Source organism: Python bivittatus, unplaced genomic scaffold, assembly GCF_059951505.1.
Source record: "Python bivittatus isolate LINGU-HERP-01145 unplaced genomic scaffold, Pbiv_v1 ctg000820_np1212, whole genome shotgun sequence".
Lineage (NCBI taxonomy): Eukaryota > Metazoa > Chordata > Lepidosauria > Squamata > Pythonidae > Python > Python bivittatus.
The window spans coordinates 168,192-195,799 of NW_028277107.1; the positions used below are offsets into that span (position 1 = coordinate 168,192).

At 44.9% G+C, this 27,608-nt stretch overlaps 1 protein-coding gene across 1 annotated transcript; it reads left to right on the forward strand.

The window, feature by feature from the left end:
* Positions 1–493: 493 nt before the first annotated feature.
* Positions 494–19,126, forward strand: LOC148214016 (vomeronasal type-2 receptor 26-like). Its single transcript, XM_088128857.1, has 6 exons — positions 494–532; positions 10,890–11,065; positions 13,025–13,316; positions 16,809–17,036; positions 17,766–17,892; positions 18,228–19,126. Exons 1-6 carry the CDS (start codon positions 494–496, stop codon positions 19,124–19,126), a joined length of 1,761 nt encoding a protein of 586 aa, XP_087984983.1.
* The last annotated feature ends 8,482 nt before the right edge of the window (positions 19,127–27,608 follow it).

Genomic DNA, 27,608 nt, shown 5'->3' on the forward strand with positions numbered 1-27,608 from the left:
AGGTCCCCTCTAAATTGCCCATATAAGGTTAAGCACTTCTCCTTTTCAAAGTACTACCCCAATTACAACCATTAACTACCATCCCCCCTCCCTAGTCACGAATGGCAGAATCAAATTGAGCAAACCCCCATTGACTGCTATAGTTTTTAAATTAACATTTGTTGGTTGATGCAGGTTCTGACATTCTGTCTCTGGGCTATGTAATCACCTGCCCACTTCATCCTTTATGGCTTGTTCCTTTCTTCACTGCTTAGTAGCTCTGAATTGTTCTACAGAATGCCTAGTCAAGTGACAACAGGAAGTAAAAATCATGTTAAAAGGACCCAAAGATGGTCTTTTTAAACAAGGATGGTGCATACATCTCCTTCAACTCTACTCAATTGCAATGCTTCTTGCTGCTTTTGGTAAACCCATGTAGTTATGGCAAAGGGTATCTGCAGAAAGTCTAGAAACCAAGAAACACATTGAGGAGACCCAGGGAAAGGGCACCGACATGCAGCTCCACATAGAGAAGCCCTCTCTTCACTCCCCTGTGAGTGTTGGTGGAACCATCATTGATCCTTGAAGACCAGACTGGTGAGCAGAAGCAGCCCAGCCCTGCAAGGAAAGGTGACTCTTTTCTCCCTCTGTCCATCTCCAATCCAGAACCATTCCCTCTATTTCATTATTACTACCCAAAGAGCTCTCCTTGTGTAAAAACTACTCCCTCTTAGCACATGTGTGAGAGTGTGTTAATGTTAATGTATTGTGTGTTAATGTAAGTCATAGAAATTTATCTCCTTCACTGGTGTTGTGGGAGGCCTCCAACATTCTGCTCTGCTGCCCTGTGCCAAGAACCTCCCTTTTTCCGCCTTCTCCTGTAGCTGACCACGGTGTCAAGGGATCATTCTTGAAAACTCCCATGTCCTCTGAACTCCTTGCCTTTCTCTCCTTGAGTGGAATGACGGGTAAATGTTTAGAGATGCTTAACCAATCTCTATCTGATTGCCTTATGCATCAGCCTCAAATATTCTTTGTGGTAAAGTTCCCAAAACTTCCAATTGTGTTACTATTTGATTGCCCTCTATATCATTAGCTTCCAGTATTGATGAAGAAACACTAGGCACAGTGAAAGCATGGGACTAAAATTAAATATAAGAAGGCCAAACTAATGCAACAGGTAGAGCAACCAGCCTTACAATTGACAATCAAAAGATCGAAGTGGTGGACAGCTTCTGCCTTTTAGGATTAACCATCAACAGAAAAGGAACAAACACTCAAGAAATATGCTGCAGACTAACCCTTCATAAACCAGCCGTGAAGGCCTTCGAAGAGATATTCAAATGCCATGATGTGTCTATACCTACAAAGATCAGAATTGTGCAAGGCATGGTATTCCCTGTGCCACTCTATGGAAGCTTTAAAGTTGGACTTTAAAGAAGCAGAATAGGAAGAGTATTGACTCTTCTGAATGTTGGTGCTGGAGAAGACTCCTGAGAATACTATGGACAGCCAGGAAAACAAACCGATGGACCAACTCAGAGTTCTCAGTCAAGGCACAAATTACCAAGCTCAAATGATCCTACTTCAGACGCATTATGTGAAGACCCAGCTTTCTGGAGGAGGCTGTAATGCTGGGAAAGGTGGAAGGAAAGAGAAGAAGAGGAGGACCAGCAGCAAGGTGGAGGGACTCAGTTACAGGGGCAATGAGTGAACCAGTGGGAGACTTGAAAGAAGAGCTTAAGGATAGATTGTCATAGAGAAAATCGATCTATGCGATTGCTAGGAGTCGAAAATGGCTTGATGGCACATAATCAGTCAATCAATCAATCAATCAACTGGTTATTAATTATTATTTTGATTTTGTTCTTCTTCAAAGCACAAGTTCATATAATAACTTAGAAAAATATTTTCTGAAGAGAATTGGTGTTCTTGGAGGCTCCAGTTTTTAATAACCAACATGAAAACACATTTCAGAAATGGTTCAAGTGAGCTCCATTGTTGAAGAAAGCAAGAAGCTATTGGAGAATCTCTCTGATTGCATCTAATTTGTTATTTCGGAACTACAATATTTTTTTAAGGTGATCTTGATGATCTTCTTCTATATACCTCTGTAAGGAAATGCATAATTACACACACACACACAGACAGATGGATGTGGCAGAGTGGCCCTTCTGACTTTTTTATGGGGGAGTCCTTCAGCCGTACCCACAGTTCCCCTTGTTGAACCTGTGCAGAGCCTGTTTGGTCATGAGGATCTGCCTCTCACTTGAAGAGAAATGCTCCCTGTCACTCAAGAGGGACTGCAAACTCTTCTTTCTCTCAGCTTTTCTTGCCTTTTCTGTAGCTAGAAGAAGGCGTGCTGGATAAATCTTCTCTCAGAATGAAAGTATCTTCAGAAAAAGTTGCAAGTCATTTAATGTAGAAAAATAAACTTCAAGAGCTGAGAGCTGACGATAGTGGAGAAAGAGGAAAGGAATGATCCTGGTGTCTGCAGAATCTGTCTTAGCTGATAAACATACAGGAACACAGATTCAGACACACGCACAGTACAAGTAAAACAACAGCAACAAAAACATGGTGCTGAGTTTATGAAGCAACTTCTGAGATCCACCCTTAACAAGCAGAAATCCAACTGCTGAATGTGCTACCAGGTTCCTTTCAAACCTTTGCCAAGGAGGTTTAGTGGTTCAGGAGTTGGACGAGGACTGTGGAGGCAAGGGATTGATAGCCCCCCCCCCAGGAGATTTCGGGCCAATCTCTGAGTTATCCAAACTCTGAGTTAGCTCAATTTATCTGCAGGGTGGTTCTGGGAGAAGAATTGGAGGATGAAGTGCTATGGAGAAAAGTCAAAACTTAGGAACCCAAAGAAAAATGATGTTGTGCACAACCACACCAGAAGAATTCTGCCCAGTGATGTCAAAAGGGAACACAAAGCTCGTCATAGACACATAGAGATGTTCCATCTCTCTACAGGTAAATGCGAAGCTCATGAAGAAAAAAATCTTTGCTCACCTTGAGGATTACTATGGACGCCTTTGCTCTACTAGACGAACTCTGCCTCAGGCGGATAGATCAGTCAGTTGACCTGGAGACGAACCCCAACTCCCCATCAACCTCCTGCCAGTTAAGCTCAACTCCCAGAGAATATCCGTGTACTTTCCTTCCCTCTTGTCTTTTCCCAGATATTTTTCCACTTTCAGGTCTTGCCATCAAAGTCCTAACTGGGCCTTAGCCTACATCGTTTATCAGCCCAGAAAATGTGGGCCATGTTTTGCCACTTGCTGTGACCCTTCCCCTTTTCCTTTCTCCAATTCTAGTGAAAATGTAAAGCAGCAGCAAAGGAATAAAACTGTTTTTAACCAAGAAATGGGATTGTGCCTGGGCCAGCAGGGTGACACTGTCTAATACACCCCCCAGATCAGAGATGGTGGTGCTCCTGCTTGCAAAGGGAAAAGTCAGAGGAGACACACGTGGAAGCAAAACAACAAATTAAGCAAGAAACCATTATTGGCAGGGTATGAAATGATATTTGATTGAATGAGGGAAAGGATGGCTGAACAGTAAAGACATCCAAAGTACTTCTTCCAAATGAAGTTTAAAAGGAGAATCTATTGACAAAGAAAGGAAAAAAAAGTGAATTCAAAAGAGAGAGAAATGGAAAGTTGAAATTTAATTTAATGTTTGTCTTTGAATTTTTTTTTTCATTTTGAGAATATGAGCTTAATTTTTACATTTGTGAAACTGATTCTTAGCTGCAGAAGACACATGTGCAACAGAAAAGAAATACCTGCCAGGCCTTCAGCCTTAGAGTCTCCAAGTTCTTCCCACCATTGATCCTTGACCTCTTCGATCTCGATAAATAGGCTGCATGTAACGCTCGGGCCACAGCCCAGATGGTGTTGTAAATGAAATAGTTGTCCCGAGACAGGATCCGATCAATGATCTCCTGAAGCAGAGCTTCCAGCTCTTCTCTCTCTTTGCACCGTCTCCAGACTTTCACCGAAAAGGCATCCTTGGTGTAGGAGCATCTGAAAGATGTCTGTGCAAGGTAATGCATGACAGGGATAAAATGGATCACATCACCATACTTACCCATGTGGTTACTCTTCATCAGAAAGGAAAAATGCTATGGATGAATTGAATGGGAAAGTAAGTATTTTTCAAAAAAATGGTGAAGTCCCATCGGATTGTTGTGATCAGGACTTTTCCTGTAACAGGCTCCTTAAAAGTTTCAAATACTACTTGTATAATATCTAGCCCTATATTGAATGAATATGCTTCAGCGCCATAAAGAAAGACATTCACTTGTCTCCACTTGCGGTATGGAAGATCACTTATGACAACATGATAGATTGTTTTGGAAAAGGTTTGTGAGAAAACCGGACAAATGCTGTTCCTTATCAGCATGGAGCTCATTGTCCTCAAGAAGAATTGTCCATTGTCAGTGTCTGGAGCAAGGAGACCCACCAAGGTCCACCTGAAATGAAGGAGCAGCTTGACCATCCCCGGGTATTGGACTCCTTCAGCAGGGAGCATTGGGTAGAAGAAAGGAGACTGAGTTTTATCTCTCAGAATCTGGGAAACAAAATTGTAATTGATCTGAAAAGGAATGAGAGATAGTATTTTATTTGATACGCATAATAGCCAAGCTTTAAAATAACAATTCTGGATGGAATAAAGGGATTTGTTCCACTCCTTGCAATGATTCAGGCATTGTGTCCCTTCTCATTTGCTTCTTCAGTGGAGAGTTTTCTGATCTCCAGGAACTAGAGGGTCCCCCAATCTGGACTGGGACCATTGTAGAGGGAATAATTCTGTTCTAAATCTTCCCTTCCTTTGGATGATCTGAACTTTCATCCTCAATGCCTATCACTTCCAGAATAAAACTCTTGTTTTCCTTTAAAAGAAAGGACCTCTGATTGAAAGTTGCATGACTAAAAAGTATCTTCCAAGGAAAGACACACCTGTGGCACTTTGTAGGTGCCCAACATGGTAGAAATGAGGATGGAGATGTCAGTTTCAGCCCCTTCAAGAACCGCCACTGTGTGTCTCTGCTGTCCACAGCTGTAGTTGGGGACATTGGCCTCCCCGTCTGAAAGCAGGTCCAGCAGAGCATCTGAAGTCATCTGTGCACTGAAATAATTTTCGTAAACATTGTAACCCAGAGTGATGTTGGGCAAGAGATGGGAATCCTGGTTGATGTCCTGGATGGCAAAAAGGAAGGAGAGCATTGTCCAATATTCTGTTGTTGCTGTCCTGCAGGTATCAATATTTTAGAATCAATAAAAAGAGCATTTTATTTAACCTTTTTCTACAATGATATTTCTAATCTACCCAAGTCCAAGAGTCTCTGTGAATGGATTACAATATTCCTAAACATATTAACAAAAATAATTAAAACATTATACCATATGAAGAGATATTATTAGATTGATTTTAAAGACATGGTCCCAGTTGGTGACTGGAAAAGAACTTACCTTCTGTGAAACTTCATTGTTGGAAGTTTGACTTATCCTTCTGTATAAAACATAGAATCATTGACTCCAAATGTTGGAAAGGCCACTTAGACCACCATCTCCACACTCAGACACACACATACAAACACATACAAGGAGCAGCTGTGACTGTTAACAAAGCCAGCATATTATCAGTCTCTGGAAAGTTTAGATTTTGAAGTCCTTGAGTGGAGACTTAACTTCCATTGAAATCATTACACAATTACAACACCTGGCATTGTTTAAATGGCAATCATACACATTTGGAAATTCAGTGACTAAATAAATTTCTTTCTGTGATTCCTTCATATTATCAGTGAGTTTGGGCTCATAAAAAAGAATCTGGAGGTTATCTCATTTTCAATGCAGGGAAAAAATACAACATTCCTGCATTTCTGTGTCCATGTTGACCTCTTTATGGTACAAGAAAGGGGTAGGAGGGAGCAACCCCCCTCTCCACCCACAGTCTGGCTCTGCTCAGAGGATGTCAAGGAAAGTGCGATGAGAGATACCAAAAGCAGGAGATCAAGGCAACAAAGGCTCCTAAGGCTGGAGGGGGACAGTAATGCAATGCAGGCAGATTCACTTACCACAACAATTCATTTGAAGGAGTTGTGTTAAAGCTTAATGGTTGAAACTTAGCCCTGGTTGCAGAGATTATGCCACCAATGAAAAGCTGTCCTGGTCTGTAACGATTGTGTGGGTCCACCCCATCCTTCTTCAGAGTCAGGAGGCAATTGGCCTTGAGCTTCAGACAGACTCCCTGGGGCCACAGAAGCAGCACAAGCAGCAACATGACTTGTGTTCCTGACTGAGCCTCCAGCTTTGTGTCTGCTGTGAAGAGAGATCAAGAAGAGGGAGAAGTCCTCTTTCAAGAAAGAAGCTTCACCCTAATCCAGACTGGGTCCAGCCAAGGCTTCACATCTGGAGAGGAGAGGTTGTAAACAAAGCCCCCAACTGCCCTAAAAGGCTCCCCTTGCTCTTTCTTTCTTTCTTTCTTTCTTTCTTTCTTTCTTTCTTTCTTTCTTTCTTTCTTTCTTTCTTTCTTTCTTTCTTTCTCTCTCTCTCTCTCTTTTTCTTTATTTCTTTCTTTCTTTCTTTCTTTCTTTCTTTCTTTCTTTCTTTCTTTCTTTCTTTCTTTCTTTCTTTCTTTCTTTCTTTCTTTCTTTCTTTCTTTCTTTCTCCAGAAGCATTTATGCACCCACAACTTTCCAATGCCATAGCATCAGCCCACAAAGCTTTAGTCTGGTATTGAGATGAAAACATGTTATTGACACCTTGCTGTCAAATTTTCTCAAGGTTTGCAGAAAAGTCTCTAGAGATTGAGCGCCAAGACAACAAGTAATCACTGTGATTTGGACAATGGCAAGGAGGAAAGAGATCACTTTGAATGAGTCAACAGGCAGATACACAAAGGAGAAATCACAGATGAGCTCCCAACTTTGAAAATGAGCCAATAATGGCATGGGAGAATCTGGCCCCAAACTTTTGTGAGAGAATATCCTTACACAATCCAGTATCAAGAAAGGTTTTTATGAAGGGTGTGAACAGTCCCACCTAACTATGAATTAAGTTGGTCATGATTTGTGATGGACTTTGGCTCTATTTGTCAAGTTAGCCAAGAGTCTGCTGAGATAGGTAGTTGCTCACTTGTTGAATGCAGATGCATATTTATTTCTTTATTTCTTGTTTCAAGTTTAGACTCTGGGTGGATAACAACAGTAAATGCATCATAAAAGACATGACTGCAAAAACAACATACACATAATCAACAGCCAAGGTAACCAAAACAGAACCAACACCAACAAATCAATATAATCATTGTGCGCCTCTGCTACACAGCTGGATCCCCAAGCCCAATGATAAAACCAGGTCTTGAAGGCCTTGTGAAAAGCCAGTGGGCTTGGGGCCAATCTAATCTCTGGGGGATGATGTTCCAAAGGGTGGTGCCACCACAGAAAACCTCTCTTTTTGGGCCCTCCAGATGACATTCCCTAATAAATGGGACTCAATTCCTTCCTTCTTTGCCAGACCAATTGGGACATATTCAGGGACAGGCGGTCCCTCAAGTAACCTGGCCCCATGTCATGAAGGACTTTATGAGTCATTACTAGCATCTTAGGGTTGAGCAGTGGGCTGTGTTTCCCATCCAACCCCCCATAACATCCAGACCCCAAGGCAGGACCTCCATGGCATCACATGAACAGCCAGGGGTGGAAATGAAAGCTGGGTATCATCAATATACTGATGGTACCTCACCGCATGCCATTGGATATCCCCACCCAATGGTTTCATGTAGATGTTAAACAGGATCAGAGAGAGAACTGAACCCTGTGGTACCCTGCACAGCAGAAGCTGAGGGCTGCAAGTCTGCCCCTGATCAACACTGATTGGAACTGCCCTGGAGGGGCATTATTATTATTATTATTTTAAGAGGAGCAACTGAATTGCACTTCTAGAACCGTTTGTTCCATGATGGCTGGGTGTCCTTTGTGCCCACTTATCTGAGCATCAAGAACAAGTACATGGTGGCTGTGCAGATCTTCTCCCTCTTGGCCTTAAATGCTGGACTGCTGGGCTGCACCTTCATCCCCAAGTGCTGAGGCCAGAGCTGAATACAAAAGAAACTTTGATGTCAAAACCACAGAGTAAAGTGGGTTTGGGGTGAATTATTTTCCAAAGATGTCAGTTAATAATTCTAGCAAACAGCCTTAGACCTCTTAATTTCCTAAAAAAAAATCCCACCAAGTCCTGTGTTTTAATGTCTTGATAGAAATGGACCACCACTTTTGAATCAATATGGTTTCCCACTTTCTCTTTGCTCCTGAGTTTATAGAAAATTGTGCAGACACTGTGAAGGAGGATTTTCCACGGGTACATTGGAACCAGAACCCAGGACACAATTTTGTTAACTGCCCGAGTTACGTATTTAAGACAGGCAGGGACATCCACTTTTGAAATAAATAAATACATACATACATACATACATACATACATACATACATACATACTTAGGAAAAGGGCTTCTTTGTATGTAAAATCTGCTGCTTTTGAGTGAGAACAGCCTCTGACCATCATACTCGGTGAAGAAGCTTCTGGAGTTCCTTTCAGTTCTTGGTGTGCAATTATTTACTTCAAGCTCTCAGAAGACCAGGAGGCACTGATGGGTCAGTCCCACCAGCTGAGGGGACAAGTTCTCACATGTGGGTCCCTGTCCCAGGGTTCAACTTGCAAGCAGGTCTGAAATCAATCGGGCAAGCTCAGAAGAATCCAAAAACTTTCAGATATCTTCTTTATGGAACACTGACACCAGAATTCCAGTGAGGGCAGAATTTCTACGGCCACCCTATTTCTGAAATCCACGTTCGAATCCTTTTGCACTTTTCTCATGCCCTCCATATTACTGCACTGGGAGCCAGTTTGCTTCTGGGTCCAATTCAAGGTGTTGATTGTCACTACATGGCATGGGACTAGGTTACCTGAGGGACCGTCCACACCCATTATATCAAGCTGTCCCACTGTCAAGTCCACAATGTCCAAACCCCAATTCAGAAGAATTCTCATGCACCCAGGCCTGGTTCAGATAAATGCTTCTTTATTTTGTAGTACATGTAGCTTGCAAACAAAACATTGCTAAAACTAAAGCCTTGGGTTAACTTCCCTCTATTTATCCCCCCTCCCCTTATTGCCTGGCATCTCGATTCCTCTTCACCTGGTGGTGACTTCTTTCCTTCCTCCCCCTCCTATCGGAGCTCCTTCCTGGCTCTTTGGCCCCCAGCTGCCTTGCCTGCAATCAGGCCAGTCTAAATTGCCCATATAAGGTTAAGCTCCTTCCCACCTCCCATTACTACTTCTAGTACAACCTTTAACTGCAACCCCCCCTCCCTAGTGAGGATTGGCAGAAACAAATCAATCCAACTCCCATCGAATACAATGCAATGTAAAATAACAATAGTTGGGTGATGCAGGTTCTGACACCCACCCAGTCAAGCAGAGAGGGTATGTGTCAGGCCCAGCCCAAGAACAACGGTGAAACAGTCCAGTTGAATCAAGTTTCTTTATTTGCTTACATCTCATAGACAGAATCTTGCCAAACTAAAACTATACTACAGCAACTAGTGGATCTACCCTGGGAGATTCTAGGGAGTGCCTATCCTGAACCTCTTTCACTTCCCATGCTCTGCCTGCAGACTGTATTGTGTCTCGTCTTCTCTCCCCTCCTGGAATGCACCCCCTCCTCCCTGATAGCCTTCATCTCTCACACCACCCTCCTCTTCATAGGCACTGTCCATCAAGGCATGCTATGGACCCTGTTGATGAAAGAATGTTGACTGGTGGGGCCCAGAAAATGAGCCTTCTCTGCCATTGCCCCCACCCTATAGAATACCCTCCTGCAGAGGTGAGGCAGGCCCCTACTCTCTCGACCTTCCAGAAAGGGGTGAAGACCTGGCTCTGCCAACTTGTGTGGGGCAAGAAGAGGGGTGACTAGCACCTTGAATATGCTCCTGTAGGTTAATATCCTTATCTACCAGCAGTACCTTGGAAGGTATTATTATTTATGTATGAATATGGTTTTTATTGCATTTTTATTGTATTTTAAATAATATTTATTCTTGATTTTACTGTAAACTGCCCAGGGTCACTCCTTAGTGAGATGGGCAGTGACCAAATTTGAAATATAAATAAGTAAGTAAGTAAGTAAACAAATACAGAAAAGTCTCCTTATCCTCTGTTTTCAGGCAGGAGGCCCTGATCCATCTTTTGGTTTTTTTTGGTAATGGCTAGACCTGATAACAGTTTTTTCTCCTCTGACTACGTGAAAAGTAACTCAAAATATTTGGGATCCTTATGTCCCCTGAACATGGATTTATTCATTCAAACAGAAACTGTGTTTGAAACTGCTAAATTTGCCCCCGCATAAAACGTCTGAGATGAGGGAACCACATCTGGTCCATTTGGAAAACATGTTTTCTCTGGCTCCATCTCCCCCCTCCCCAACACACCCCAATGAATTCAGGATGTGGCAGAGCTGATTTTCTCCTCTTTGCAATTTACAACTGAGGATGGTCTTGTTTGTCTTCTGAACAAATCTCCTGGGATTTCCCTCAAGATCGCCTTTGAAACAAGCAGCAGAGCAGAGAGGGAGACAGGATGACATCTTGCCCTGAGCCTGAAAGGACAGCAGCATAAAAGTCTCCTGGACCACTGAGACTTGGAGCTGAAGACCAGGGCCCTTGAGGAGGATTTGTTCCCTCAGATCCTTTCAGACACAAAGCTTTTGCACAAGGAAGCCACCAAACTCTCACATTTGGGCTGCTTCTAATTCTACTGCTGAGTGCTTGTGAGGAGCAAGTGGCTGTGCCAGCTATGTGAGGAATGGTTCTTCTCTTTTTTCTGCTTCTCCTTCCCCAGTTATCCTGTGAGATGCTGAAGGCAAAATGCCCCTTGACTTCACAACGAGGCCTGTTAGACTGGGTAAAGCACTTCAGGCCAGGCGATTATCTCTTTGGGGGAGTCATCACTGCAAGGAAAGGTCTAAATCCACTTTACACTTTCACCGAGATTCCCTCCAACCAACCTTTCCGCTGGTGAGTCATTGTTCGGAGATGGAGGTGCTGCTAGTTAATTTGCTGCTAATTATCTCTAATTTCTTTTATTCCCTTCCCATGATGTTGTCCCTCCTAAATTTCTGTTGGAGGTGAGGAAAGGTTTGGAGATGCATCAAGACTGAGGCAAAGCCAAATGCCTGAGCTACTCTTTCAGCTGGAGAAACCCCTTTTGACCTCAAGAGGAAACCAGCATATCTGACCTTCAGATGCACAGCAAGAATCATGTCTGCTGTGGAAAACATCTGACAAGGGGCTCCATGGCCCAAACGCTTCTTCTGTGCATTTTCAGACCCAAAAGCTCTATCTTTTCTTCAGGTAGCTGCATAAGGAGTTTGTGTATTTCGAAGTTTGACCTTCTCCAAAGTTTCCTAACTTTGAGAAGAAGGCAGATGTTTCCTTTGGTTTCTTCACAACAAAGCACAGCCACTGAGGCTTGCAGGAGAAATGAAGTGGAGGGAAATCGGCAAGTGGTTACAGTGAGAAGGGAGGTTGAGGCCGAGGCTCTCACTTTCCCAGGAAAATTGGGGAGCTGAGAGAGTTTCTCTCCTGATATAAAAAACTGGGCTTGACAAGGGACAGAAGTCACAGCCATTATTCCTGGTAAGTGATACAGCGGACAACATGCAGGACACCTTCTCAGTCCCCAAAGTCCCTCGGCCTAATTTCCCCCCTTCTCCCTGCAGCTGGCTGGGCAGAAGAGCCTTCAAGGCCAGGCAGGGCAGAGAAGGACCAGCTGCATCTGCACTTCCCACTTAATGTCTGATTTTTGGGGTCGATCAGCAGAAAGGGGGAGGAGAGGGAAATATGGATCCCGGGGATGATGGCCAGAAGGTAACCTCCCTCAGGCCAACTTGCTTACAGTCTCTTGCAGCTCATACAGGCTGGTTGCTTGAAAATTTAGTAACAGAAGTACGTTACACATAACAACACAGACTCAACATTAATCTGTGCGGTCATGGATTTTTGTCCTTCAGAAATGAGAGCTGGAAATGAGCAGTGAGCGTGCCTCTTTTATTCATCACTGAAATGATGCTCAGAAATGATCTCAGAAATGAGCAACAAAAGGAGAAACAGTGTTGGCTCACTTAAAACGTGAATAAAAGTAACAGTTTTGAAATGCTGGGCAATGTTATTATGAAGGGGAAAATAATGATATTGGGATCTGCTGGGGATAATATTAAAAACAACAGCCTGTGATGGCACAACTTTCCAAAACATTAAATATCAGCCAAAATGGCTTGAAATTTTCTTTCATGAGGAAACCTAGAAGATTTCTTCTTAGGTCTGTATTTTTAATAAAGATTATTAGTATACATCAATTTCAATCTATGTATCTAAATAGCTCATGTAAAAAGTACAGATCTTATTAGAATAAAATGAATATAGCAGTAACAGCAATGAGCCAGATTCAGTCGTGGAATAATATGTAAGTTTGCAGTAGTTTCAGTCTCATGAATTAAAGATCTCTCCTGATTTAACAACTCTTAGAAGATTTATAAGTAACATTTTAAAACATCTAAGTTTTCTCTATAGCATTCACTGTAAGTTTACTTTTTCTGTAACATCGAAGATACCATTCTTGCATATCAATTATCTTTAAATTGTGCATCCATTTAATGATTTAATTTAAGCTTAGAGGTTGAATGAACTATTTTTATATTCGGTTAATATCCAAATTTATTAGAAGAGATCAGCATCAGTCTTTTTCTCCTTTATATTAAACTTCAGAGCGCTTCCTTTTCTTCAGATGTTGGGTCAAAGCCTGCAGCCCCTCCCCCAATCATAAGTATTATTCCACCCAGTTCCACTCATGCCTGTTCCACCATATTCCCTTCCTGAATTAAGATTACTTCTTCCACTTGATAGCAATAAGGAAACAAGAAGGGAATGGGATGCTATAATTGAATTTGAGACAAGGCACATCATCTGTTTTTTCAGGAATGAAAAGATACATTTCTGGTACCACCTGTCCTTCTTAACTGCCATCCGTGAGATCAGCCAGAGTCCCCTGATCTTACCCAACATCACTCTGGGCTACAATGTCCATGACAATCATTTCAGTGCAGAGATGAATGCTGAAGCCTTGCTGGACCTGCTTTCTGCTGGGGAGGCAAATGTTCCAAACTACAAATGCGGAAGACAGAAAAATCTGCTGGTTGTCCTTGAAGGGACTGATTCTGACCTCTCCCGACATATTGCAACCATGCTCAGCATCTACAAAATCCCACAGGTCAGCAAGGAAAGGTGTGGGTTGTGGTCAATTTCTGCCCGGGAATCTCCAAGACTATTCCAGAAAGATACAAGAGATGTTTAATGTTGTAGTAGAGACGTAAAACTGGTTGATCAAGAGTGCTATCAGTAATTTTATAGTGGTTTCCTCTCTAACAGCAAAAACTCTCTTTCATTGTTCCTCTCCATTGAAATAAAATTCAAAATTCCCAAAGTGTAGAAAATGTTGACTTGGGTAAATGAAGGGTTGCATTCCAAGCATCCATCTCTTGTTTGAACAGCTCAGTGAGAAAGGCTACCATCTGCTCCAGCTGTTGATGGGTACTGCATTTGTATGAAATTTCTGTAAATCAAATATGCTATATAAGGGTACTTATTTATCTAAATGTAAGATAATTTAAAATATATGCAAGAAGGGTTACATTCCTGGACCAGTCTTGACTGGGCTTTTGTGGAAAAGAGGGGAGGAGAAAAGAGGTTGATGATCTCTGTACCTTTCCTTCTAAGCATCTTGGTCCTGGCTGAGACTTGGAGGGGAGACCATCAGGCTGTAGGATAGACTGGGAAAGTAAAAAATAATAATAAATCCCACAGCAAGGCATTGTCAACCCAATTCCATACACCTGATGAGAAAGCTGTAGGGGTGTGTCCATGAAGTCACCAAACACTGATCCCAGTGATGCTTTTGCTACCGAGATAGAGAAGGGCACTGCTACCAGTCTGCATTTCTGGCTAATGTAGTCAATATTTGTGATCCTTTCCCTCAGAACTGTCATTCAAAGGCTGATTGGCATGATGGCAAAATCTTTGGCTTACCTGTGTTGCCCTGAAGAACTGAGCAAGTCCCCATTTTGAGTGTGTTTGTTGATGCTGCAATCCTATTAGAATTTAGAATTACTTACAATTTGGAATGAATAATATATGAATTGGATTTCACGGGTCATGATCAATTCCTTCCATTTTCTCCAGATTTCTTATGTTTTTGTTTCTGATGATCTGAATGATAAAACCCAGTTCCCTTTTTTCTACCGGATGCTCCCAAAAGAAGGAATCCAATACGCAGGGATGGTTGAAATGATCCAGTATTTCAGATGGACCTCAGTGGCTCTTGTTGCTCCAGAAAATGAAAATGGAGAAAAGTTCTTCAAAACTTTAACACCTTTACTCACCCAAAATGGCATTTGTGCTGTTTTCTCCCAAAGTGTATCGGGGTACAATATGAATTTATACAGTTTGCACCCTGATTTATACCTCAGATGGAAACAAGTCAATGTATTTATTTACTATGCAGAGCCCACTTTGCATGCTATGTATTTCTACGGAATGGCATTCATTGACCATATGTTGCGGCTCTTGATAAAACCTACTGTAGGAAAAATCTGGATCGTAACAGCCATGGGGGATCTCACTTTGAATTTGTGGGATGAAAATTTCCATCATGTTCATGGTATTTTCACCTTTTCTATCCAGACAAAGAACTGGGTAAAAGATGATGTTGACCAATTTCTCCCTTCAATCTTTGAGTTTGCCAACAAAGCTTTTCCTTGTTCATTTCAAAAGCATCCTTTCTCCATTAAAGGCTGGTTTAGATGTAAAGAGAATGAAGAAATAGAAAGTCTGCAACAGGAAGAGGTTGAAGCCATCCTTTCTCTTGACAGCCACCACATTTACAACACCATCTGGGCTTTGGCACGAGCCCTGAATGCTGCCTGTGTCTCCAGATCCAAGAGGAGGATGTTGAAGGAAGGTGGACAAACCTTGGAACTGGAAGGGCTACAACCTTGGCAGGTATTTCCTTTTCCATCAAAGAATCTCAGCTGAACACAACCGTTACTTTTAAAGTACGTATAGAGGAGAAATTTAGCATATGGAGAGGGGAAGCCAGATTGTTCTCAAGAGATAATCCCAAGCACAAACCATCAAACAGGTGACTCTTTCTTGCCTACATTAACTATGATGTTTGTGTGGTAGATAAAGGGAGGGAGGAAAAGACTAGGATAATAAAGGGCAATTGGAAAATGTTATCCTCTGGATCCTGCTACATGTTGGTCCCATTTGTTCCACTCTCATCTTGCTGGCGATGCTGCCACACCTGGTGAGACTCCTCTGTCTCTGGAGAACAGCATTTTCCCTGCTCCTTCTCTGCAGGAAGCTGCCATCCTTCCATCCAGCTGGGAGGGTCTTCTCACAGGATTACTCAGGTTGCCTGTTTTGGGGCCTTTCATCCTCCTAACCAGTCATGCCAATTAGGCAGCCCTGTAAATTGAATAAATGCATAACCCAGGTTCTAACTGGGCATTTGCCTGTGTCTGTAGTGACCCCTCCCTCCCTCTCTCATTCTCCCCTTGTCCTCTCTACCAGAATGCATGGTGCTGGAACACTGTCCAAAGTGTCTCAATTCTTGCTTTTCTACAATATCCTCTTTCTATGACTTATTTCCTTAACGTTTCAACTAATAATATGTTGAGTGATTTAGACTCAGACTGGGATTGGTACAACAAAGAATACTTGGTTGCGAGGAGCAAAATGTGCCCAGTGAAGTGGCCATACTAGGGTTTCCTGAAGAGAAGTTTATACTTCTGTGTTCACAGTGGCATTTGAAGAAAGGGTGAAGTTTGTGGCTCAAGCTGCTTCTTAAATTGAGAGTAATGTGGTCAGGCTCCTCCAATGCATCTCAAACTGGGCCAGAGATTCCCAGAAATTCAACAAAGAATGCCTGATCAACTCATCTTTATGGACACTTCACAACTGGACCTGCCCAGCAGCTCATTTCCATTCCTTCAAGTCTTTGGGTTCAGTTCCAGGGACCTCACCTCCCACTCTTTCCACGGAAAACCAAGTTTATGTATCCGACATTCCCTTTTAAGGGGCTGCTGATTATGGACAATCCTGTATTCTTACTCTGGGGAACTCCTTCTACTGATGTACCAAGCACAAGTGCAGTCCATCTCCTCTGGCAGAGAGCCATAGATGTAAATGCAGATATACATGGGTCTAGGTCTAGATTTAAATTTCGAGTTCAAATTAGTATTCAATTTAGAGATAAATATATGACACATATTGTATCCATCTAAAGGCTTCAACTGCCAAATCTCCTAACACAGAGAAAAAAGTATTCATGAATAGAATTGGGATCCTTCAATCATGAATGAGTTTCATAGCCATTCAAGTAGAGAACCACAATGAATCAGAATTGAAGAGGTGACTGTAGTCGGCCCTTCTCATCTGGGCTGAGAAGCTATGGAGGGTCAGGCCTGGAGAGGTTGGGGATGAGACACCACCAGAAAGTCCTAGGGCTGTAAGGTAGGCTGAGAAATTGAAAAGCACTACAAGAAAACCAGGGCAGATGATACCCATGTTCTTCCTTGTCCTGGAGGCCTTTACCTACCTGGTGAATCTGAAGACCCTAGCTTGACAATGGCACAAGACAGACTCGTTCTTTCTTGTGCAAAAGGCTGCAAGGCATTTGTTGTCGATGTTCTTCCCTTTCTAGCTCCATCCTTTCCTGCAAACCCCCCAGTTTTACAACCATTCCATGGATGGGGTGTATTTGGACAAGAACGGAGAGCTGGCAGCTGACTTGGATATGGTGAACTGGTTAGGGTTTCCCAACCAGTCTGTTGTCAGGGTGAAGTTTGGAAGTTTTGCAAGACAGAAATCCCAGGAACCCAAGTTTGTCATCGACCAGGATGCTGCTATCTGGCCCCAAAGGTTTAGCAAGGTGGGGAAAACCATCTCATTCCTATTTCTCTTCTTCAGCATTGTCTTAATTTAACACATCCTCTGTGGAGTTTCTTTGAAGTCTCTGGAGCCCTTTAAGGGTTCAAATGATTTGCAGAGAACCTCTCCTCACCTTTGTGGCTTACATGTTCCACTGCTATGCCTGATTAAGGGAGTCTGGATTCCCAGTTCAAACGATGCCATTTTGTTTTGTTTTTTATAATGCTTTCCATAGTTGTCATGCTTTATAGATGTGGACCAAAACTGACGATTAACAGTAAAAAAACACGGAAAAAACTGAGGCAGCAGATTCACTGGAAAACCATTTGTTTGTTTGTTTGTTTGTTTATTTATTTATTTGCTATGTAATTTTGGACTGACATAATCATGTGACTCATGGTTGTTTACAAAAATGAAACACAGATAATACAATAACCAATTCCTAAAATGCTATGCTGGGTCTTATAAAGGACTCCTGGAAGAGCTCCGCTTGACCATTTCTCTCAGAGCCAACAGAGTCAAGGCAAACCTCATCTCTCATTGCAAACTATACCACAGTCTGGAAGTGAAAAAGAAGAAACATCTCCTCCTCGACTCAGATCCTTTGATCTCCTGGAAGGGAGATTCCTGGATAAACAGCTGCTTCCCTTAAATGGACCTAGTCTACCATTTCTTTTCTTTGATGTCAGCTCTAATTTACCGTCCTTTATGTTCCCCTTTTTCTGCTCAGAGTCTGCCTCCCTCCAGGTGTGTGGAAAGTTGTCAGTCTGGATTTTTCAAGGTGGGTCAGGAAGGGGAACCCATCTGCTGCTATGACTGTGTTTTCTGTGCGGAGGGGACCTTCTCCTCTCAGGAAGGTGGGTGCCTCCAAAGTGAAGCAGCCCTTCTATCAGAAGGCTGACACTTCTCCCTGGGTGAAGATCCCACCTTGCTTGGTTTATTTCTGAAACATATTAAAAAATAGACAGGCTAGGAAACCAAGGTATCAACTGCTAAATCATTAGCATGCATCCTCCACCAGGGTTAGAAAGCAGAAAAGTGCTCTCAGTGGTTAGTAAATTGGTCACAGTTCCTAAAATTGCATCTTCTTTTGTTTTGGCTGTTTCTTACGCCATGCAGCATCTCTGCTGGTGGCATAAAAAAGACTAGATTAGTGGCTGAACCTGGTAAATGTTACTTTTCTTCTCTTCAGATGCAGATCATTGCACCAAATGTCCAGAAGACCAGCATTCAAATAAGGAGCGGGATACATGTGTCCCTAAGGAAGTAAGCTTTCTGACGTACAATGAATATCTGGGGACCATCTTGGCTTCCCTTGCACTTTTCTTGTCCTTACCTACTGTATTTGTACTAGCAATCTTTGTGAAACACAAAGACACTCCCATCGTCAAAGCCAACAATCGGGACCTCTCTTATATGCTCCTGGTCTCCCTCCTGCTTTCCTTCTTGGCCTCCTTCCTCTTCATTGGCCGGCCAAGGAGAGCCACTTGCCTTCTCCGACAGACAGCCTTCAGCATCGTCTTCTCGATTGCTGTCTCTTCTGTCTTGGCTAAAACAGTCACGGTGGTCCTTGCCTTTCTGGCCACAAAGCCAGGGAACAGAGTGAGGAGGTGGCTGGGGAGGAGTCTGGCCAATTCCATCATCGTTTCTTCTTGCAGTATCCAGGTGGTCATCTGCAGCATCTGGCTGGGGGTCTCTCCCCCATTTCCTGATTCTGACATGCGCTCCCAACTAAGAGAGATCATCCTGCAATGCAATGAAGGGTCTCTTGCCATGTTTTATATTGCTCTTGGCTACATGGGCTTCCTGGCTGCCATCTGCTTCATGGTGGCTTTCCTGGCCAGGAACCTACCTGGAGCCTTCAACGAAGCCAAGCTGATCACCTTCAGCATGCTGGTCTTCTGCAGCGTCTGGGTCTCCTTTGTGCCTACCTACCTGAGCACCAAAGGGAAGTACATGGTGGCTGTGCAGATCTTCTCCATTTTGGCCTCCAGTGCTGGCCTGCTGGGTTTCATCTTTTTCCCTAAGTGCTACATTATTTTACTAAGACCAGATCTAAATACCAAGGAGCAGCTAGTTGTGAAAGCATAAATCAATATCTGATTACTTCTGCAATCTTTCTCTCAAAGTCATAATTTTGTGTACATTCTATGTGTTTCCCATCTCAAAAAAGTTTTGTAATACACTAGGGTTCCTTGGTTCAACCTCCTAAATACCCTCTGAATGGCCTTGCCATGGTTGGGACTTGGTTCCACTGCTACCACCTATTGTGCTGAAAGCAAACTGGCCATACTGCCCCCTCTCCCCATCCCTTTGCATTCACTCCCTAAGTGGTTTCAATGAATTAAGCAGAACTTGAAAAGGTGCTTTTAGAAGGTGTCCTCCTCTCACCATCTCTTCACAGTTTCCAAAGTGGGATCTCCCTGGACAGCTGAAGTAAGGCCTGGGAAATGAAGGAGAGGAAATTTTGTTTGGAAAATTGGTAGAGGTCCATCTAGGAAATTGCATGTTGTTTGTCTTCTTATCCAGTACTGCCAAATTAAGTGTTAGTGTACACAAAATTTCAGGGAGACCAGAGAATGAGGATGGTCTGCTATGAAGGAATGTTTGCCTTTCAAGATGGTAGATGTTGCCATTTGATGTTACAGACCACCAGACATTTATAAGCAAAACTAACTTGAAAGGTTTCTCCCACACGAAAGGTTGAGACCAACCTTTCTGTTTCAGATACAAGTCTCCTCTCTAGTGGGAAGTAGCTTTTTCCTGTTCAGGCCAGTGCCTCAACTACAATAGTTGTTTTATAAGAAATAAATACATTTAAATAAACAAGTAAACCCAAATAAAGAAGATAAATAATGTCCCTGTGGAAGGACAGGCTGCCTGAGCAGGCTATAAGCCCCTGCACTCCTTCCTCTCCCACCTTCTTGGCCCTCCCCCATCGCCAGGACAACCCAGCTGCCCATCAAAGTGGGGATTGCTCTCTGTTTATATACAGTAGCTTGCCCTGCCAGTGTCAGTGAGGGTGTGGTTTTCTCTTGCCTCATGAGGAGAAGCAGAGTCAAACCTGGGAGTCAGAGAAAGAGAAAAACTCAAGGATCGACAGTGTCAGATTCGGCCTAGTACAGCCAGCGCCACTGTTCAATTTCACCACCGCTAGTCAATTTCACCACCTCAGGCATAGGTGGTCAGGGAAGGGAAACAAGGCAGGTGGTGGCAATTAACTCATGGCCAAGAGTAAATTGGAACTGGCAACTTTGTAATACAGACTGGGCAACTCCCCAATTACAATGCTTCAGGAATACAGCAATCCAGAGGCAATCAGCAACCAGTTTGAGCCCGACTTAAGAAACCCAATCTCATCCGCATGAGAAAAGCCCCAGGAGTACACCAACAACACAGACAAAAGATGATGATCATGAGGACAATGAAACCTGACTGAATCTGCCATTAAGGAGAGGGGAGGGAGATCATGAAAAGCAGAGGGGTGACCCGGGAGAAGGGCAGGGGCGGAACCCAGGGGTACTATGGGTCAAGGGTGGAACCCTATAAAATACTGTAAGAAACTGCGCCAAGCCAATCCTGGCTTTGTCTGTAACCGCTACGCATTACGCCTGAGTAAACTAGCTTTTGTTCGAGTCCGTGTCTCATGAGGGTTATTTCCAGCACTGAATGCAGCTAACCTTACAGACAGCCCTGATGAGAAGAGGCAACAGGAAAGGAGGCAAAGCTGAGATAACTGGGGAGAGAAAGATGTTTCCCTCAGATGGAGGAAAGATTGGGAAGAAGAGGAGGAGAAGCCAGAAGCCCAGCCAGGAACAAACCAGCAGGAAAGGGGCAGGAAAAGTCCAGACTTGGACAGAACAGAAATAGAAAATAGAAACTAAAAAAAGATGAAAGACAGATTGAACTCCGAAGGAAAAGGAGTACAGCTGCATAGAGAGTGACAGTAGAGGTATTCAGGGATTAAGGTGACAGAAATATCAAAGTCAGCCATAAAGAAGTATATTGGAGATACAGAATAAAAAGATATGAAGGTAGCGTGCAACTGGATTTTGAAGAATATAGTATAGATAAGAAGCTTATAGAAAATGATTAACTAGAAAATAATTTTATTATTAAGATTAATTTCTGAACTAGCTGAAGGCATGTATACTTGAAAATTTCTCTCTCTTTTTTCTTTTTAAGATCTCCTTTTGTACAATAAAAGACTCCCTCCAGCTACTGAAGGGAGATACAAAAACCCAATAAATTGTCCAAGTTCCCCAGCCAAGTTTTGATTATTGTCTTGGTGGTTTAAAAAAAGAACTTGCAATCCATTGTATGCTGAGGCAAATTACTTGGCAGAGATTTTAATTCGAGCTCGCATTCAAATTTAGCTTTGTGAAGTCCTTGGTGCTCCTTGAGCTTGGTTGTTTTCTTGCAGACATTTTGTTACCCAACTAGGTAACATCTTCAGTGCTAGGAGGGAGTCGGGTGTACTCTCTGTTTATATACAGAAGCTTGCCCTGCCAGTGTCAGTGGGGGTGTGGTTTTCTCTTTAGTAGTTCCTTGATTGGAATATTGTTCTCTGCTTGATTGTTTGTCTGGTGTTAATCCCTGCTTATCTGGGTGTAGGTTGCTGGAGAGGATGTCCTCTGGTCTTTGTGTTTCCTTCTTAGCTTTCTTATTTTTCTCTTTTGAATAGTGTGTAAATCTGGTTTATCTCTATCTGTCAATTGATGGCTGATGTGTCTGAGTGCCAAGCTTCCAGGAATTCACTAGTGTTTTTGGAATTAGCTTGGTCTGGGATATACACAGTTGCCCAGTTGTAACTATGGTTGAATCTGTCCATGTGTTGTGAGATTAAGGAGTTTTCATCATGTCTTCTGACTGCTAGTTTGTGTTCATGGATGCGCTCTGCTAGTCTTCTGCCAGTCTTGTATAGTGGCTGTTACAGTCCTTACACTGTATGTTGTAGATGACTCCTGTTTTTTCTTCCTGGGCTACTAAAGCAAACCTAATCAAGGAACTATCAAGGAGAAAACCACACCCTCACCAACACTGGCGGGGCAAGCTACTGCATATAAACAGGGAGCCAACCCCACACTCACTAGCACGGATGATGTTACTGTCAGAAAACGACAGACACGGGTTCGGTTGTCCAGTAGACAGAAGTTTTTATTGGGCACGTTTGCAAAGGTGGGTCCCTCCCGCAGAAATGGAGGAACCCCGAAGCAAGGTCTGACAGGTTTTTATACCCCCTATCTGTCCTCCCCCTCCTACGAGGGCTTGGCTCACAATCTCACCTTTTTTACCGCCCCGGAGCGCCGCTAATTAACCGCAAAACCGCAGACATTCCACTCAATCAGCGCAATACACATTCCAATCCCCACTTGACCCGACAGCCGCCCCCTGCCGTTTCTCTCCACTCTGGTGCGAACCTGCCTTTTGCCTGCAGTCTTTCCTCCCTCCTGCCGTCCCTCTCCACTCTGGTGCGAGTGTGCCTTCTGCCCATCCTCCCTCCTGCTGTCCCCCCCAAGGCTGCCCCATGGTGCACAGCGCTCTCCCCTAGCAAACATGGTTCGTTTGAGGCCCTCACTTCTCCCTGCCTTCTCACAATCCCCCCTTTTTCTTTTCACGCCTCTGTTGGGCCTCAAACCTGGCTAACAGGATTGCTCCCTCGTCCCGGACCCGGGGCTTCACACACTGGGACAGGTAATTCCCACAAGCAGGGAGGCATTGCATTAAGCAACATACTAGGACCAGTAAGGCAATGAAGCCAATAGCTAGTACAGAAAGTTGTTTTAACCAAGCAAAGTTAGGTAACCAACTAGTGAGCCACGACCAATTCCATCCCTCTGGATCCTCGGATATGCGAGAGGCTAAGGTCTTCAACTTGGCTAGTTTTGCTTCAATATAGTTCTCATTGTTGGTTAGGTTAAAGCAACAAAGACCTTGAAAAGATTCACAGCCTTGTCCTGCCCTTAATAGGAGATAGTCTATAGCTATCCGGTTTTGGAGGACTGCAGTCCTGATATCAGTCACTTCTTCAGTTAGAGCTGCAATAAGGGAGGATGTGAGGTTGACACTTTTAGCCAGGAGGCAGGCCACCTTCCTTAGGTCCAGGTAAGCTCTTCCGCTTAGTGCAGGAACCCCTACTAAGGAGAGGGCCAGAGCCATGGCTTCTGTTTCGGACAAGAGTGTCACATCACTCTCACAATCAGATGTCAGCTCCCTTTTTCTTTTTTCTTTTGATGGGTGCGCTTGCATCGGAGGCAGGGCATATAGAGAGGTCAGGCGCCCTATGGCACAAGGGTCCCCTGAACTATAGGCTGGAACATAGGTGTAAGCTTCATGTCCACATAACAAAAAGAAACCTTTAGGTAGGTATAGAGGGGTTGAGGCGTAAGGGATATTATAGACCCCTCCACAAGTGAAAGCAGGACCTTTTGAGGGCAATGGGGGGTCCGGTTCTGGGTATTGTTGAAATATACACATTGAGTTGCATTGGTTATCCCCAAGAGATTTAGAGCCATTTGCCTTTGATTAGTCCAGGGTCTTGGTGTGGGAGAAGACCCAAAATGATAGAACATCCCCCCCCATGGGGGATCATCCCCAGTGATATCAATATTCGCTATCTGAGTAACATTCTTCAATGCTTCCAAGCTGATGGGCATTCCAAAGAAACAGGTGGAGGTGACACCATTCACAGTCAAGAGTTGCCCCACACAAAAGTTGTGCTGTTCAAAGCTGTCTGTGCCAATTCTACGCCTTTATGTTGGTCATCTCCTCCCCTGCCTTAGTTCAGTTCCTTTTAAGTTTTACTTTGAGTCTGTCTCCCGGTTGGGCAGTCCACGGTCGGGGGTCGGGAGCTCGCTTAACCCGATGGTAGTGGGTCCAACCCCCCTGTCGGGTCTGAACCGCTGATTCAGTTGTCAGGAGAACTTGGTATGGTCCCTCCCAAGACGGCTTCAGCTTCTCATCCTTCCACGTCTTTATCAGGACCCAATCCTCTGGCTTGTGGGGGTGTTGGTCTTTCAGCAAGGGGGGCCGTTGAGCGAGGAGTCCCTGTTTTCTTAGAGACAAGAGAGATTGTGACAGTACCAAGAGATACTTTCTCAGGAAGGCATCCTTTAGCTCGGGGATAGGCTCTCCCATTGGAGCCAGGAAAGGTCTTCCCATCATCAGCTCGAATGGGGAGACCCCCACATCCTTGCGAGGGGCTGTCCGCATTCGAAGCAGGGCAACCGGAAGTGTCTTTGTCCAAGGTAGCCCTGTTTCCAATCCCAGTTTGGTGAGATGTTGCTTCAACACCCCGTTGGCCCTTCCCACTTTCCCACTGGAGTCAGGATGCCAAGGGGTGTGGAGTTCCCATCGAACCCCCAAGCTCCAGTACCACGGCTTTACAGTGTCTACCAAAGCCTGCACCCCCCGTGAGACCCTTCGTGCAGTTTCTCCACCATCCCCCTCATGTCAGCACGGCTCACTACTGGGGTCCCCTCAATTGTAACCCAATGACCTGCTTCCTCCCTGCAACCTTCCCTTTCCAGCAGCTGTGAGTAAACCCCGTTCCAGCCAAATTTTCCTGAAAGTGTGCACTACTCCCCAGGCGTATCGCGAGTCTGTGTAGACAGTGAGGGACACTCCCTTTCCCAACTCTAGTGCCCGTTTCAAAGCGTGCACTTCACACAGCTGAGCTGACCAGTCCGCTGGTAGTGCCCCCTTCTCTATTGTCTCTCCCTCCGCAGTCACTATCGCGTACCCTGACTTCCTTTGTCCCTGCTCTACTCGGCTAGACCCATCCACAAACCAGACCTCACCCTCCTCCAGCGGGACCTCCTGCAGGTCCTCCCGGGTCTTTGTTTGCAGCTGCAACAGGGTGGAGCACTCGTGCTCCGCCGGCTCCCATTCTTTCCGCTCCCCCGCAAGAAACTCCGCTGGGTTCAAATTCCTGTCTGTTCCTACCACCACATCAGGACTTATCCGGAGAACTGTCTCATATTTCAACATCCTCCCTTCTGTCATCTAAGCAGCCGCCTGCTGACTAAACACACAAGATCTGATGGAGTGAATGGACAATCACCGGGCTCCCAAAAGTGAGTTTTTTCCCTTCTGTCACTAACACAGCAGCGGCAGCCACTGCCTGCACACAAGTCGGCCATCCCCTCACCACTGGTTCTAGGGCTTTGCTCAGGAAGGCCACTGGTTGATATTTCCCAGCCCGTCTCTGAGTCAGCACTCCAATGGCAGTTCCCCCATGGGCTGTAACGTATAGGTGAAAGGGGGGGGGGCAAGTTCGGTAGAGCCAGAGCCGGGGCCGTCACCAGGCTCCTTCGTAATTCTCCCCACTTCTCTGTGTCCCTGTCTGTCCATTCTACCCTGTCAGATGATCCTTTCAACTTCTCATACAGAAACTGAGCCTTGCTCATGTACTCATCTATCCATAGCCGGCAATATCCTACTAGACCCAGAAACCGCCGCACCTCTGTTTTAGTATGAGGGGGCTTCAACTGCATTATCCCCTGTATCCGAGAAGGATCAATCAACTTCTTGCCCTTCTGGAGTACATGTCCTAAATACTTGACCTCCCTTTCCACAAATTGGACCTTCCCTTTTGACACCTTCAATCCTTCCTCAGCCAACCAGTTCAATAAAGCCACTGAATCTTCTCTCACCTTTACTTCCTTCTCTCCAGACACCAACAAATCATCCACATACTGCAGCACCCGAGAACCCCCAGGGGCCCGGAACCCCTGGAGTTTCTCTTCCAATGCCTGTCCAAACAAGAGGGGGCTCTCGGTGTACCCCTGGGGCAGCACCGTCCATCTCAGTTGTTGCTTCAGCCCACGCCTCCCATCCCGGGACAGCGGGTATTGGGCTTGCCGCAAACCCGTCACCCCTGGTTTCAAGGGGATGCTAATTGGGGCGATGCGAAACCGACCCGCCCCCCCTCCCCTGCCCATACCTCAGGGTTCACAACCTCCTTGTCTGCCTCTCGCAACAAACACATCCTTTCTGCCTGTTCCACATTCCACAACTCCACTACTAGACTACCCATTAGATCCCTTCCCAGCAAGTTCACTCCCGCCTGTGGGATCAGTAACACATCTGCAGTTACCTCCTTCCCATTCCACTCCAGTCTCACTCCCTCCAGTACGTCTGCCTTGACCGGAGAGCCTCCCACCCCCATCACCGATACCGACGTGCCCCGGGATTTCGCAATCCCTGGGATCGGTTGGCACAGCGATGTTCGAGAGGCTCCAGTGTCCACGAGGAACTGCTGTTCCTCGCCGGTGGGACCCACCGTGATGTTTACCAAGGGTTCCCCGTGGGTCCCGGTTGGGGAACCATGACCCCCCTAGTCGTACAGGGGGAAACTCCTCTCATGTTCTCCCGATGTTCAGCATTATTGGGATCACAATTTGGGTCTGCCAGAGGGAATTTAGTATCTGCGGCCGGGGCATTTGGGACATTTGCATTCCTTTGCTCCCAAGCCCCGAGCGCAGCTCGCCAAATCTGGCCCCTCTCTTTTGGCGTATAGAGGTGGGCTAAAATGTAATTCAGTTCCCCCAGGAGTATTCCACCGGGCCGAGAAAAAGTTCCAATTGTTCGGTGGCGGTATGGGCGTTCTCTTGCATACGAGGGAGGGTCTCTTTTTTTTTTTTTCCTCAACTCACTGGGTTTGATGGGAACCGTTAAGTAACTGGTGACAGCCACCTCCTGTGCGTTCGTTCCATTCGGGACCTCCAGGACGGGGAAGGCACTGGCCGAACTTAGAATAAAGGGCAAGTTCTGAATGTCTTGGTTCAGCTGGTTCAGCTCTTTCCGCAGCCCGGGATAGGGTGGGGGCGCCGGAGGGGGAGCGGTAGGAAGAGGAGGAGGAGGAGGAGGAGGAGGAGGAGGAGGAGGAGGTGGCAGCCCCCATTGAGGTCCAGTCAGCCAGAGGTCCTCCTCATCCTCCTGTTCTTTTTGGACAAAAATTTTGTCTAACTTGGGTCGAGGCCCCTCCCAATGAACATGGAACCAGACTTCTACATAGAGTTCCTGTGTTAACATTTTATGTTCCACAATGTAGTTTTTTAGTTGGGTCACCCAGTAATTACTGGGGATTCCAAGAGTATCCCAATGGTAGGGGAATTTGGGGTCCACTAGTGGATATTTTGGCCATTCTTTAGTGCACAAAGTTATCATGGTCGGTTTTTCCAGACCCCTGGTGAATGGACACAACCAGGGTGTCTCCCACTGTTGCAACAATTGTCCTAATGGAGAATCCGTGGGGATTCCCCCTACTGCGTTTTTCCCACTGGCCCCTGGCCTTACACTCTTACTCTGCGCCTTACCCATCCTTCCTGACCACGTTTCCCACCTTACAGAAGGTCCCGGACTCTTCTGTCCCCTTGCGGCGTCCAACGCCTCGTAACCACGCTAATCTCCCCGAGATTATGGGTAGGTTGTACTCACCAGACCTCCCAGAGGTCCCCTCGTCGGCCGACTTCCTCTTTACTTCTGTCTGACTGGCGATTGGAGTCCCGTCCTGGACCCGACTTCGGGGAAAACGGGAGACACCTCAACGGGGTGTTACGGCCGATTACTC

Bases quoted from the DNA above. Each gene is read 5' to 3' on its own strand.
- LOC148214016 (XM_088128857.1), top strand. From the start codon at position 494: ATGCAGCTCCACATAGAGAAGCCCTCTCTTCACTCCCCT. The intron at 11,066-13,024 runs GTGAGTCATTGT...CTGTTTTTTCAG, and splicing joins TCCAACCAACCTTTCCGCTG to GAATGAAAAGATACATTTCT. The intron at 17,037-17,765 runs GTGGGGAAAACC...TTTTCTGCTCAG, and splicing joins GGCCCCAAAGGTTTAGCAAG to AGTCTGCCTCCCTCCAGGTG.